The following is a 15,675-nucleotide window of genomic DNA, read 5'->3' as shown; positions in this document are numbered from 1 at the left end:
TTTTTTCATTGAAATCATTGGTTTTAGTCTGTTTAAATAGACACAAATTATCTAGTAACCTTCATAAATATATAGCACGTCAATACACTCAGAACTATTCTTCCTGAAGCACTTTAATGCTTACATTAATCTTAGTTATTTAGTATGCATTTAATGCAGAATTGTACAAAGTATGTTATAGTCAAGGGTGATGTGATATTTTATACATTTACACTGTATTAATGCACATATTAGATAAAATAAACTTTTGCTATAATATATATCTTTCAACCCATGTGTAGCCTTTGGGAGCTCAGAAGGTTTACTTGCATGTGTTGATTTAATTGTCCGAAAGGTAAAGGCAATGTAATGGATTTTGCTAGCTGTCTTTACTTGCAAACTGACAAAAACACAGTCTATGGTCAGTTCGTGTCACAACAGACAAACCAAACCGAACATTAAACAGAAAAGAGAAATGTAGCAAAAATATGGCAATCATGGGAAAGCTTCAATACTCTTAAAAGGTATAATACGATTTAAGTGTAGCTGCGGTGTAGACAGATTTAACCACCAACACTTGAAAAGCGAGGTAAATTGAATTTGTGTATGAATGAAGGGGCAGATCACGGTGCACTTTCAACAGGATTCCTGCAGAATCACGAGAATAACCAAGACGTCCCTTTATCCAAGTCGATTTAGAAAAAAATCACTGCCCATAACTTTATCCAAATCAGCAGCGTGAGAAATAATATTATACAATGGCTATTAACGGAATCTTGACAACCCGCTTTAGAAAACCAACTGTAAATTCGCGTGGCTGAATACGGCAGGCTTGTCTATTTTAAGAATGGGAAGTATTTACTTGTCAGATATCTAGATCATTAACCACCAACTCTCGAGCTCTTATTTACAGTCAGACGGATGCCCCAACTCAGGAGCCGGCGTTTGCTCTCTCTCTCGCTTTGGACCTTTCAGGTGGCAGAACACCTCCTTCAGTGCTGCCACCTGAAAGTCCCTTCGCAGACACCCGCAGCCGCCCTGGAGCCACGTTCTCCAGGCGATTCCACCTGAAAGTGGCTATGGAGCAGGCTATTGACTGATAGATAATCAAATTATTAAGTACTTTAATGTTAAAGTGTTCAATATTTTTAAGAAATCTTTCTTCTTCTTTGGCTTGGCTTCGCGGACGAAGATTTATGGAGGGGGTAAAAAGTCCACGTCAGCTGCAGGCTCGTTTGTGGCTGACAAGTCCGATGCGGGACAGGCAGACACGGTTGCAGCGGTTGCAGGGGAAAATTGGTTGGTTGGGGTTGGGTGTTGGATTTTTCCTCCTTTGCCTTTTGTCAGTGAGGTGGGCTCTGCGGTCTTCTTCAAAGGAGGTTGCTTTCCGCCAAACTGTGAGGCGCCAAGATGCACGGTTTGAGGCATTATCAGCCCACTGGCGGTGGTCAATGTGGCAGGCACCAAGAGATTTCTTTAGGCAGTCCTTGTACCTTTTCTTTGGTGCACCTCTGTCACGGTGGCCAGTGGAGAGCTCGCCATATAACACGATCTTGGGAAGGCGATGGTCCTACATTCTGGAGAAATACTGACAATGTAAATACATCATTCTGACAATGACAGAGGGAGAAAAATAATCTAAAATATTCTTTCTAATTGACTAGTGAGAGGCATTAGTACAAAAACTGGGGAAAGATAGGTGAGATAAAAGAGGCAGATTAAATGGGCCAGGAGTAGCACGGTTCAGAAAATTAGATATATAATTTTCCTAAGGTACAATTTTGAAGGTAAACAACAGAACTTTTTTAAAAAAATGTACCGAAGGTGTAGGTTAATGGGTGTAAATTTGACAGCACAGACTCATGGACTAAAATGGCCTGTTACCATGCTATATGTCTAAATATAAATAAATATACTTACTTATAAAAATAATTACTTATTTCTGTTGAATTGTTTTTCCTACCTATTTAAATTTTCTTTAATTAAAACCAAAGCACAATTTTAAAATGATGCTGTGGGAGAGAATCTCAGAGAAAAATGTATGATTCAAAATACATTGCAGCCTTACTTTGACTTTCATTAGATATCTTGCATGGTGATAACTGATTAAAGTTATAAGTTTAATCAACACGTTAAAATCATATGAAATTTTCTTCCTCTTTTAACACAAACATTTGTATCTTGGTACCGTAGTTCCAGAACAGAAGTATTCAGATTGCATATGCAGTCAGAAATAAAATATCTCTATCAACCCACTAACTTCCACAGTTACCTCAACTACACCTCTTCCCACCCTGTCTCCTGTAAGGGTTCTGTACCTTTCTCCCAATTCTTTTGTCTCTGCTGCATTTGGTCTCAGGATGAGGCCTTCCATTCCATGATATCTTGGATGCCCTCCTTTTTCAGAAAACATGGTTTCTTCTCTATTGGCATTAACTCTGTCCTGATCTGCATCTCCTCTATTTTTTGCATATCTGCTCTGCCACCCTCCCCCCACCCCAATAGATGTAACAAGGACAGAGTTCCCCTTGACTTTGCCTATTGCCCCACTAGCCTTCACATCAAACATATTATCCACCAGTGACCTTTTGCCTTTCCCTCTCCATTTTCTGTTAGGATCACTCCATCCAGAACTCACTTGTTCACTCATGCCTTTCCACCATTTACCCCCCAGTATCTACCACTGTAACCAGCAAATACTGCTGCAACTGAACACTTTACTGCTAATCGAGGGCCTAAACAATCCTTTCAAATGAAGCATCTCAACTTGTGAATTTGTGGGGGTCATTTACTGTGTCCATTGCTCCCATTGTAGTCTCCTCTCCATTGGGGAGACTGGAAGCATATTGGGAAATCTTTTAATTGAACACCTTTACTCTGTCCACTGCAATAGCAAGGATCCCAGTGGCCAACCATTTTAATTCCGCACAACATTGCCACACTGACCTATCTCTCCATGCCTCATGTTGCCAAATTGAGGCCACCCGCACTTTGGATGAACAATACCTTGTATTCTGTCTCAAAGTCTCCAACCAGACAGCATCAATATCGACTTCTCCAATTTCCATTGACCCTCTCCTCCAGTCTGTCACTTTTCCTTTTTTTCTGACACCGATCCTCCAGCTTCCCAATACTTTTCCTTCTATCAGAGAGCTACCCCTCTCTGCCCTCTATCCTCTCCCCATATCATTTCTCAGCTTCTTTTTCTTCCCTCCTACCTGGCAAGGTTAGCATAGTGTTAACGCAACACTGTTAGATGGGTTCAAATCCTGCACCCTCTTTAAGGAGTTTGTACGTTCTTCCACTGTCTGCAGGGATTTTTGCTGGGTTCTCCAGTTTCCTCCCACCATTCAAAATGTACCGGGAATTGTAAGTCAATTGGGCGGCATGGGCTCGTGGCCAAAATGGTCTGTTACCTTGTTGTATGTCTGTGATAGTACAGATTCTATCACCAATGTGTATATGATGAGCTCTCTGAACCCTTCTCCATTAACAATGGCGTGAAGCAAGGCTGTGTTCTCGCACCAACCCTCTTTTCAATCTTCTTCAGCATGATGCTGAACCAAGCCATGAAAGACCCCAACAATGAAGACGCTGTTTACATCCGGTACCGCACGGATGGCAGTCTCTTCAATCTGAGGCGCCTGCAAGCTCACACCAAGACACAAGAGAAACTTGTCCGTGAACTACTCTTTGCAGATGATGCCGCTTTAGTTGCCCATTCAGAGCCAGCTCTTCAGCGCTTGACGTCCTGCTTTGCGGAAACTGCCAAAATGTTTGGCCTGGAAGTCAGCCTGAAGAAAACTGAGGTCCTCCATCAGCCAGCTCCCCACCATGACTACCAGCCCCCCACATCTCCATCGGGCACACAAAACTCAAAACGGTCAACCAGTTTACCTATCTCGGCTGCACCATTTCATCAGATGCAAGGATCGACAATGAGATAGACAACAGACTCGCCAAGGCAAATAGCGCCTTTGGAAGACTACACAAAAGAGTCTGGAAAAACAACCAACTGAAAAACCTCACAAAGATAAGCGTATACAGAGCCGTTGTCATACCCACACTCCTGTTCGGCTCCGAATCATGGGTCCTCTACCGGCACCACCTACGGCTCCTAGAACGCTTCCACCAGCGTTGTCTCCGCTCCATCCTCAACATCCATTGGAGCGCTCACACCCCTAACGTCAAGGTACTCGAGATGGCAGAGGTCGACAGCATCGAGTCCACGCTGCTGAAGATCCAGCTGCGCTGGATGGGTCACGTCTCCAGAATGGAGGACCATCGCCTTCCCAAGATCGTATTATATGGCGAGCTCTCCACTGGCCACCGTGACAGAGGTGCACCAAAGAAAAGGTACAAGACTGCCTAAAGAAATCTCTTGGTGCCTGCCACATTGACCACCGCCAGTGGGCTGATAACGCCTCAAACCGTGCATCTTGGCGCCTCACAGTTTGGCGGGCAGCAGCCTCCTTTGAAGAAGACCGCAGAGCCCACCTCACTGACAAAAGGCAAAGGAGGAAAAACCCAACACCCAACCCCAACCAACCAATTTTCCCTTGCAACCGCTGCAATCGTGTCTGCCTGTCCCGCATCGGACTGGTCAGCCACAAACGAGCCTGCAGCTGACGTGGACTTTTTACCCCCTCCATAAATCTTCGTCCGCGAAGCCAAGCCAAAGAAAGAAGAGTGTAGGATGACTGTGATTGGCTGAGAGCGTAGCCATGCCTACTGGCAGGTCTTAAAGGGTTGCTCCTAGCCAGACCAGGTCATTCTGGACTGGTCGACCAACATGTGATACGCTTCAGTCTTATAGTTAATAAAAGCCTTGGTTTGGATCAACAAGCCTTTTGATTCTTTCAATGGGCTCTACAATGTCTAAATAAAATAAATAAATATCTACCCATTACCGCTTAACTGTTGGCCTCTGCTCCTCCCCCTTCTCCATCCTCTTTCCTCTCCTCTCCCCTCTCCTCCCCCCACCTTTTTATTCGGGAATCGACTTATTTTTACGCATTCCTGATGAAGGCTCAGGCCTGAAATGTTGACTGCCTTTTATCTCCTATGAATGCTGAGTGACTTGCTGGGTTTCTCAAGTACTTTTTTGTTTTGCAAAAATGCAAAAGCTCTGTTTTTGGCAACTCGTTATCACAACATGTTAATATGTTCCAGATAGCATGCAAATATTAGAATATTCTTCGAAAATTTCCAACAGAAGGAATTGTATATTTCAATTTGGCTGGTGTTTAAAGAAGTGGGAAGTTAATTTTTGTCATTTTTATTTGGATTAAACAAATTGCTGTAAGACTTGAGTTGTTTCAGCTATTTTGTCTTTTTTCAATCCAGATTCCAGCATCTCCATTTGAGTAGAATGAACTGTTCATTTGATTTTGTTACATGAAACAGCAAAGGAGCTGTATTGTCCATGTCTTGCTTAATCTAGAACACTTGGCTAAAAAGGCATGAACAAAAATACTTTGAATTGACTTATTTTCAGGAAAGTTTAACAAAAACTAAACATGATGGAATCTGAAACAAAAATAGAAAATGTTTATGCATTTATGGAAAAGAATAATCAACCAAAACATTATTAACTTGCCTTCTCTTTGCAAGGATGCTGCCTGATTTGCTGAATTTTTCTGTGGTTTATTTTCATGTCAATTCAAAATTCAAGATTTAAGATTCTCTTATTGCCATGTAATAAAACAGTTATAATATACGAAATTGCATTTAGTCTGCTATAAGGCAGAAAAAGATTCTCCATCCAAAGAAATTGTCCGGCACCCCATACAATCAGAGACAGGGAAGCAAAAGAGAGTCCCTTCTGAGTCACTGAGTGACTGTGGATTCACCCCCAGCACTCCCTTAGTCTCTACAGCCAAACAGACTTCAGTCCGAACCATCAACAACCTCAGCTCCAGATCCAAACCTACGATGGAGCAGGAAGCCTTCAGTGCTTGAAGTCTCTCAGGGGCCTCTCCTGCCTTCAGCACCCTCTCACGTCCCAGTTCTGATACCTGGTACCCCTTCAGCCGCCCACCTGCCACCTCAAACAATCAAAAATAATATGAATATAAAAGTTGATCCCCTAAATTTTTTATCCTAAAAATTGATCCGCAAAATTCAGCTATTACTCACTTATATATGGTATTCTAAACATTGAATGTAACGATGACCAATATCATAAAATAGAATTTGTGAACAACATTTGGAGAATCACAAAGTCTATCCTGCTTTCCTTCTCCTTCACCAACCACTTCTTGCTCTCTCTGACAAAATTTTAAAAGAGTAAGTTAACCAGAAAATTTCTAAATTTTAAAATGTTTAACTAGTAAGCAAAGAAATCAATAGCATTCACTCCCAATTGTCTAATTATATTGGAATGTCACTGAGTGTTATAATGATTTTGAGAAGTGTCTCCATTTTGTGAATGGTGGATGAGTGCAAAGCTGTTGAGACAAGGCGAACTTCTTCCTCAACTCCAACTTTTATATTTAACTGATCACCCTTTCTATTGTCCACCACAAGACACAACTTTTGTCCTTCAGCTTCTGAAGGAACTGTTTGTTTTGCAGCTCCCCAATTTGCTGTTGTGTCCTGACCAACTATTCCTCTTATTATGGCACTTTCCCTCACAACTACAGGAAATGCAACATTTTCTCTTTTGCCTCTTACCTTCCTACCATTCAGAGATCTTCAGGTGAAGCAGCAATTTGCTTGCATTTTCTCAGAGGGTAGTGAATCTCTGGAGTTCTCAGCCCTGGAAGGTTGGTGGAAGTAAGGCTTCCAGATGTATTAAAAGCAGAGGAAGTTGTAGAAGTGGGTACAATTATGATGTTCAGAAAATATTTGGACAGATTTGTAGATAGGTAGGGCTTAGAAGGATATGGACTAAAAGTTGGCAAATGGAACAGGCCCAGAATCTCAATATGTTTGGCGATAAATAAATATTTGATAGAATGAGGAGTTGAGAGCTAAGGGGAAACATCACAGGGGTTGAGGCAAACAAACATCAAACATGATCAAATTGAACAGCCTTCTCCTGCTATTTTTTTTAATTGTGTTCTTCCAATATGATGTACTGCATTCGGTGCTCAAAACGTGGGCTGCTTTGCATTGGAGAGTGCCTGGTTTGCTGACCACATGTTCAGAATGGAGGGGTGACCCTGTTACCTGCCTCTTTAATTCTCCATCCCATTTCCTCTCTGACTTGCATGTCTGTGGTCTGCTGCCATGTAACAAAGAGGTCCGATGTGAGCTTGAGGGTGTCATCTGGACATTTAGCCGCTTTCTTGACTCAGTATTTAGAAATACAACACAGTAACTAGCTGTTTTGGTCCATTAGTCCATGCAGTCTAATTACATCCAATTGATCTACAACCCCCAAACCAACACCCCCCTCACCCCAGTAGATTTTGAACAATGGGAGGAAACCAGAGGCCCCAGGGTAAATGTACACAGACATGGGGAAACATACAAACTCCTTACAGACAGCACAGATTTGAACCCTTGTCCCGATCACTGGTGCTGTAACAGCATTGTGCTAACCGTGCCATCCAATTGGGTTATTTTGAGTTATACAATGTCAAGAAATACACATTCTCAGAATTGGTCTGTTCAGGTTATCCAATCTGACTCTGATACCCTCTCCTCATCAGCATCACATCATGCTGGCCGTTTCCAACATCTCCGCATTTTGCAGCTTTCATGATCCTTTGCTCAGGTTGTTTCCATAATTGTTCACAATAACCTCTCAATCAGATCATTCCATCTTCAGCTTATCCCCACAACAACTATGTCCTCACCCCATCAGAGATATTCCCTTTGCACATTCTATCACTCATTCAGCCTCTCTGCAACTTAAAATTGGCTGTCTCTCTTGTGATGAAGGGCCTTGAACCTTAAATGTTAACACTGCTTCTTGTTTTCTGTTTTTCTTCCACAGCTTGCTTTTTGAGTACAATAAATATTTAATGAATTGTTCCTCATCCCTGGTCACACTGATCATCCGGTAACAAGCTCAGTCCAGACAAAGTGGGAATTTTGTAGCGGGGTGTTGTGCAATCTTAGATCATTGTTCTTCATACCATTTTATTTCTTTTCACTCTAGATGATGATGTTATTAATGCACAATACTCCAGCGTGGCTCAAATTCATTATCAACTAAGTAGACTTGTTTGCAGAAATTATGCAGCAATAAAAACTTGCATTTTAATGTAGCAAAAAAATCTGAGAATGCATACAATTAAGAGACCAATAAGAGTCCATCGTGATGTCCAAGCTTTGAGTTTAGCACATCTTTCTCAAATAATTTTTAGTATGACAGGCACTTTGCATAAAAGATTAGCTACCTTCTAGTTGAGTTGATTTATTGGAGAGTGGTGATTTTATTTCCCCCAAACAATTCTTGCCTGAGTATATAATGCCATTTGAAATCAAAAGAACAAGGTGTATATACTGCAGCTTGGTTTGCCCTTTTATAATCATAGCATTATTTGTTCTATATCTTTTATGCTAGGCAAGATATCTAAACAAATATATTTGTACAAAAATCAATGTTATTACCATTATTCAATGTAGAAACTTGTCAAATTTCATTACAGTCCTCAAAGAGATAACTTATCAACTAGTTGCTACTGTTTAGTTTTTATGACAGCATTTTAAACATTGAAAATGATGAGCAAAGAGAGAATAGATTTAAAAACAATGTTATGAGTATATTCATCCAGATTTGTTTACATCATGTAACTGCTCTCCAGTTCATTCCAAAGTTGTCGTCTTGTTCCCAAGCAAAATGCTTGTGTACCGTGATGACAAAGCTGGAAATGGACTGAATCCACTTAAATTAACTTTACCTTCCTGAACTCTGGGAAGCAGAAGTGGTCAATCTTTTTTTTTGTGGTCACTTGATAATTGAGAATGCAATTCATTTTAATGGGATGCTTTAAATAGGTACTTTAATTAACTGATTTTAAACTTTATCCAATGAAATATCATAAAGATATGTTCCGAATTATTCAACATTTTATGTTGCTTCAGGATTGAAATTTGAAAGATCATCTCATTATAATCTTTCCTCCTTTTTCAGATGACTCTGATGTTGAAGGAGGTGAGTAGTTACATTTCATTATTGACTGTTCCACCACACAGTGGAACTTAAAGTTTAAAAACAGCTATTATATGCAACATATCTGTGCAGGTCGCCTGATGAAGTACAAACCTTTTAAAATGCTACCAGTTGCTATTTAGAAAGCAGATTTTGTGCAGGCAAATCAATCTACTTTTTTTGCACAGCTAATACCATACCTGCTTCTGGAACAGCCATGCAAATTCAAGACATTGCTTTCATCAGCTTTTTCCCATACTAAGTGTATAGCATGTTCTGGAGGCACTGGTGTTTTGTAGCCTATCGTATATACTCATGTAATAGACGATGCTGTGTAAATGTCAAATCCCTTTTTTTTGGTCCCAAAAATTGTGCATTGTCTAGATATTGGGTATAAAAGTTGACACCTCCTCCCCCTAACCATTTTTGGCTCCAACCACCCGCCCATTAAAACTCTCTGTGCCCCAACCATGAACCCTCGCCTCAGCCACCCATCCATTCAATACCCTGACCGCCCACTCAAGTGAGTTCCCGGTGCCTCTATCACGGATCCTCACTCTGGCCCTCCACCCATCCGAGTTCTCTTAGCCCCGACCACAAGTGCTTGCCTCAGCTGCCCGCCCATCAGAGTAATGACTCCCAATGACTTGACTGCAAACCCTTGCCTCGGCCATTCGCCCATACGACACCCCAACCACCCATCCACCCATGTGAGCTCCTGACACCTTAATCACGGATCCTAGCTCTGCTCCCCACCCATTCAAATTCCCATCGCCCCAACCAGGGACACTTGCCTTGGCTGCCTGCCCACTGGAGCTCCCAGTGCAATGACTACAGATCCTCACATTGGCCACCCAACCATCCGAGCTCCTGAGACCTTGAATGCGAACTTAGCACCCAGTCTTGGCCATCTGACCTCCTGATGCCTTGAACAGTATAAGTACTTACCACGGTCAAAAGTAGTATCTATGTGAAAGTCAACCCCTCCCAAATTTGACCTGAAAAATTGGACCCCAAAACTTGACAATTAGAACAGTATATAAGGTACTTAACAAATTCTAATGTCAGGTGCACAAGTGATGGACAAAGTAAAACCCCTCTCCATAACTGCCCAGTGTAAAGGACACTTTGGATTTATATAAGGTCACTAAAGAAAAATCAGCCAAAGTGTTTTCCATCAATGTATTTGCCTAAAATCAACATTGTATATGTCTGTTAAATTTTAATAAAATAATGATTTGACTTTTCATTTATATTTTTATGGTTGTTGCTAGACAAGCAAGTTTCAATGTCCATTCATGTCAACCTTCACTTGTCATAACTGCAGGCCCACAACCTTTCACCAATATGAAATATTTACTTCGCTAACCATATGAAATGGAAAAAATGTTTGGTCTGTGAAGCTTGATCATTGAGAACATGGCTGCTGCAACTTTTCTGAGTATATTTACCTGTTCTATCCCATAATTCTTGATACCCTTGTTTATTAAAAATATACCCTACTTGAGTATTTAACCTTCACAGCTTTCTCGAGCTTTCTGAAAAAGAAGTGAGTCAATTTATTTATAAATGGAATCCTATTGTTACAAATATATAAATTACCAGTATTAAGACATATATTGGATATTTGATATAAGCAGGATCAACTAATAGGCTTGAAAGGGAAAATTTCGATTAAATCACCGTTGTATCAGAATAAACTAATTCTGTTTTCTTTAAATAATCCTTATTTGAAAAATTGGGAACTGAGTTATACAATATTGTTTTGAGTCAGGTAAATTTTCTACATTTAATAGATTACAAGAGAAATTCGGTATTTTTGCAAATTCTATTTTTGCTTATTATCAAGTTTGAGATTTTTTGCGAACACAATTTGGTAAGGATTTAATTTTACCAAGTCAATCTTAGTTTGAGATTTTAATGGTTGACAAGGAAACAAAAGGATTTATATTGGATATGTATAGGTTGTTGAAAGAAAAGATGGATGAAGTTGGGCTATATAGGACAAAAGAGAAATGGGAGAAAGATTTAGATATTGAATTGTCTTGGGAGGAATGGTCAAATATGTGTATTGATAGTGTTACAAAATTAATTAATGTGAGATATAGTATGGTTAATTATAATTTCATTCATCAATTATATTTGACTCCAGAGAAGTCGAAGAAATATGGATTTAGTTTAACAGATTGGTGTTTCAGATGTGGAGAAAAGATGAGTACTTTTATGCATTATGTATGGACATGTAAGAAAGTTAAATCCTTTTGGGAAAAAGTTATTAAATTTTTGAGATTTATTTACAATCGATTTGCAAATGGATCCAATGATGTGTTTATTGGGTTACATGAATGCTGTTACTTTGGGATTGGCTGATGAGCCACAATTGGCATTTTTGTGGTTAGGGTTAGTGTTTGCAAGAAAACGTATTGCGATAACTTTGAAAAATGATGTGGAATTGAATATACAAAGATGGCATAATGAATTGCAATCGTGTTTATATTTGGAAAAAATAACATAATTTGCAAAATAATTATTTTTCTGTTAAAATGTGGAGTTTATATTTGGATTGTATGGTTATTGATCTTAAGTAAAAGTTATGTAAAGAGTTGGCACATTGATTAATTTTAAATGTATAATTTTCTGTAGGCTATGAGGGGTGGAGGAGAGAGTTAAGATAGTGTAGCTAGTAGAGAGGGGGTTGGGGGATATTACTATTTTTCATATTTTGTATTTTTTCTTTTTTTAAATATATCTATTTTATTTCTTTGTAATATTTTATAAAATTTTCAAAAAAAATAAAGGTTATTTTTATATATTTTGGTTTGACATGTAGAAATTGCAGTGCTTTTTATACAGAGTCCTATCATTTTGGGGCACCATAATGTTTGGGACATTTGGCTTCGCAGGTGTTAGTGAGTACTCTGGTATGTTTAATTACCTCATTGGTGCAGGAATGAGAGAGCTAAGCTTGCTTCTAAGCTTTTGATCACCTTTGGAATCTGTAGTTGCCATTTTTCAACATGAGGACCAGAATTGTGTCAATGAAAGTCAAATAAACCATTGTGAGGCAGAAAAACAAGAATAAAATAGTAACAGACATCACCCAAACCTTCGGATTAGTAAAAATCAACAGTTTGGAACATCTTTTTTTTTGAATATTTTATTTAGAATTTTTCGGGTTCGGATTCAACGATTTACAACTCTATCATCAACAATAATTACAGATCTACCAGTTTGGAACCTCATTGAAAAGAAAGAGCCTGCTAGTGAGCTCAGTAATTGGAAAGGGATTGGTATTCCAAGGAATACCTCCACTACTTATGACAGAAGAATACTCAAGTGTGACAAAGAGTATGTTTGACAGATCAGAAACACTCTTCAGCAGGCGGGTGTGAATATGTCAATGAATACTGTCTGCAGGCTTAATGAACAGAAATACAGAGGCTACACTGCAAGATACAAACCATGGCAACGGTCGTATGCTTTGGATCTTGGGAAGTTCCTTTATGCCTCCACATGTTGCTCTTGCCATCACTCTGATGCAGGTTAATCTTGGTCTCATCTGTCTGCAAGACTTTTTCCAGAATTCTGCAAGCTTTTTTAAATACTTATTGACATACTGTAATCTGGCCATCCTTTCTGTGGCTAACTTGTGGTTTGCATCTTGCAGTGTAGCTCTATATTTATTTTCATGAAGTCTTCTGCGAACAGTAGTCATTGACATATCCTGAAGAGTGGAGCGCAAGGGGAAATAATAGAAAAAAATAGTGTCTTTGTCCCAAACATTATATTGCAAAAGCAGCCCTGATCATTGCATGGTTGTAAGAAAACTATATGAAAATGTAGCCAAATTCATCCAGCGTTTATTGGATGTTGGCAGCATGTACCTAAAAAAAATACTCAACAATTTTGTACTTAAAAAAAAAAATGTTTGTGGAAGAAGGCAGACATTTTGGAAGATCTGGACTGAAGGACCTCATCTTGGGAACAGATGCATCAGAGACAAAGAAATTGAGGGAAGGGAATAGGATCATTGTAGGGGACAAGGTGTGAGGAAGAGTAGTCAAGATCTTGGTGAGATAGTACATGAGGCCATGGAGAGACGTGTGAGAATGGGAGTGTGAACTGAAATGTTTGGCCATTGGTTTCTCGGTGGGATAGTCTTCCCTGGTCCAATCCCTCCCTACCTACATCCGCGATACCTCAAATTACCCTCCATCATAAATATCCCCTGGTTCAGTCCCTCCCCACCTACATCTGCGATACTTCACATGCCCTCCATCAAAAATCATCAAACCACTGTCTCCAACAACATCTCCAAACTCATCGCCTCTGGTCACTTCCATCCCACGGCCTCCAACCTCATTGTCTCCCATCTCCGCACTGCTCATTTCTACTTTCTTTTTTAAAAAGATTTATTTGTTATTTTACAGACTTAAATTTTAGACATCACAGGGGATCGCGATTCCCCTTTCACAGATCAGTTTATATCGAGCCCCTGTTTCCCCCCTCCCATCCCTTCCTTCCCCCATCTTTCATCTCCCCCACCCCAACATTAACAAAGATGTGTAACTAATACTAAAGATAACAATCCAAATACACTTAAAAGAGGGTGGGGGGTGGGGAAAGGGATGGCAGCCAGGCCTTTAATTTATTTCCTCATTTTTAAATTTTTTAAAAACTTTATTTATTCGTTCAAAAAACAAATAATATATGACATATGCAGCAATTAAACATGAACATTTTTTTCATATACATAGGAAAAAAAAAAGAACCCCCCCCCCTTCAGCCAACTCTCCTAAGGAGAGCCATAAAAAAAGAGAAAAGAAAGAATATTTAAAAAATAGTTAAATATACATATTAAAATCTAATCAATACAAATTGAAATGTAAATGGTCTGAGTATAACAGCCACTTATTAATAAAAAAATTATAATTATCATGTGAAACATGTAATTTTTTCCATTATTAAACAATATTTCATCTCATTATGCCATCTATTAATATCAATCATATTTGTATCTTTCCACAGACTAGCAATACATTCTTTTGCTATGGATAAAGCTAAATATACAAAAGCAAGCTGAAACTTATCTAATCCCAAGCCTTTCAGAGGTTGCAAACTACCCAATAAAAATACTGTTGGATCTAAAACTATTTTAATCTTATACAGATATTCTAAAAATGATTGAATTTTCTTCCAAAAAGATTGTATATGTATACATGACCAAACAGCATGATAAAAGTTCCAACTGTATCACCACATCTAAAAAACAAATCTGATTAATTAAAACCATATTTTAAAAATTTTTTCAGGTGTCAAATATAATTGATGTAAAAAAATTGTAATTAATCATTGCATAACGTGCATTTATCAATTTAGTTACACTATCATAACAGATATCTAACCAATCCTCTTCAGAAAAAGTAAAACCAATATCCACTTCCCATTTAATTTTAGATCTATCCCAACCCTTTTTATCCATACCATCCTGTAATATTTGATACATAAATGAAATATAACCCTTCTCTGGTACCTTCATAAGAGAAGTCTCAAATTTAGTCATTTTAGGTAAAATCATATCTCTACCAAACATACATTTTACCAAAGATCGAATTTGATAATAAAGAAATATAGAATTCTTATCAATACCAAAATCTTCCCTCATCTGATTAAAAGATAAAAACTTTTCCTCTTCAAAACAATCTTCCGAATTCATGATATTCCCGGGCTTGTATGAGCCTATTGTGTTGACCTGTTGTCCACTATTTCCTTGTGAGAGAGATTTTGGGGGGGGGTGTGGGGGGGGGGGGTGGGTGGGTTAATCACACTTGCGCCTCAATATATGACAAATATGGCTGCCAAGCCTTAACGAATGTGTCGTGTCTCCCTCTCAAGTTATAGGTAATTTTCTCCAAGGGAACACAGCTCCTCATCTCCGTGATCCATCGCATTGTGCTTAACTGAGAGTCAGATTTCCAAGTGACCATTATGCATTTCCTGGTCACAGCCAAGGCAACTTTTACAAATTGAATTTGGTGTTTGGACAACCTCGGCCTCGCGTTGATAATATTCCCCAGCAGGAACAGTGCTAGATCTTGTGGGTATTCCATCCCTGTAATTTTTTCCAGAATGTCCCCCAATTCAACGCAGAAGGGTCTCACCTTGGCCCCTGGCCAGGTTGAATACACAAAGTTCCTGTCTCAATGCCGCATCTAAAACACAGTTCTGAGATTTCTGATTTAACCCTGTACAATATTTGCGGCATAAGGTATAGCTGGTGCAAGAAATTGTATTGCATCAGTCTATATCTGGTGTTAATATCTGCCGTTATGCTGACCCGACAGAAGTTGGACCAGCATCATTCAGGAATTGATCCGAGATCTGACTCCCATCTTTGCTTCGATTTATGGAGACCCGGTTTCAGGCTCTCGCTTTGAAACAGGAGATACATAGCCGAGGTGAATTTATGTGTGATCCCTTTCGTATTAGAGCCTTCATGACACTACACAATGGCAGGGCCATTGTTGGGCCTAACTTGTCCCTCAAAATTTATCTTAACTGAAGATAGCAGAGGAAGGTCTTATTTGATA

The 15,675-nt window shown here is 39.3% G+C and overlaps 1 protein-coding gene across 5 annotated transcripts in view; it reads left to right on the top strand.

The window, feature by feature from the left end:
- Positions 1–15,675, top strand: part of traf3ip1 (TNF receptor-associated factor 3 interacting protein 1) — a 186,969-nt gene that overhangs the window by 78,353 nt on the left and 92,941 nt on the right. For all 5 annotated transcript variants that reach the window (XM_069934308.1, XM_069934307.1, XM_069934306.1 and 2 more), the window contains one exon: positions 9,068–9,088. In XM_069934308.1, the coding sequence (XP_069790409.1) occupies positions 9,068–9,088 (21 nt within the window). The remainder of the gene's footprint in view (positions 1–9,067; positions 9,089–15,675) is intronic.

Source organism: Narcine bancroftii, chromosome 4 (genome assembly GCF_036971445.1).
Source record: "Narcine bancroftii isolate sNarBan1 chromosome 4, sNarBan1.hap1, whole genome shotgun sequence".
Taxonomy (NCBI): Eukaryota; Metazoa; Chordata; class Chondrichthyes; order Torpediniformes; family Narcinidae; genus Narcine; species Narcine bancroftii.
This window is presented reverse-complemented; position numbering and strand designations above follow the sequence as displayed.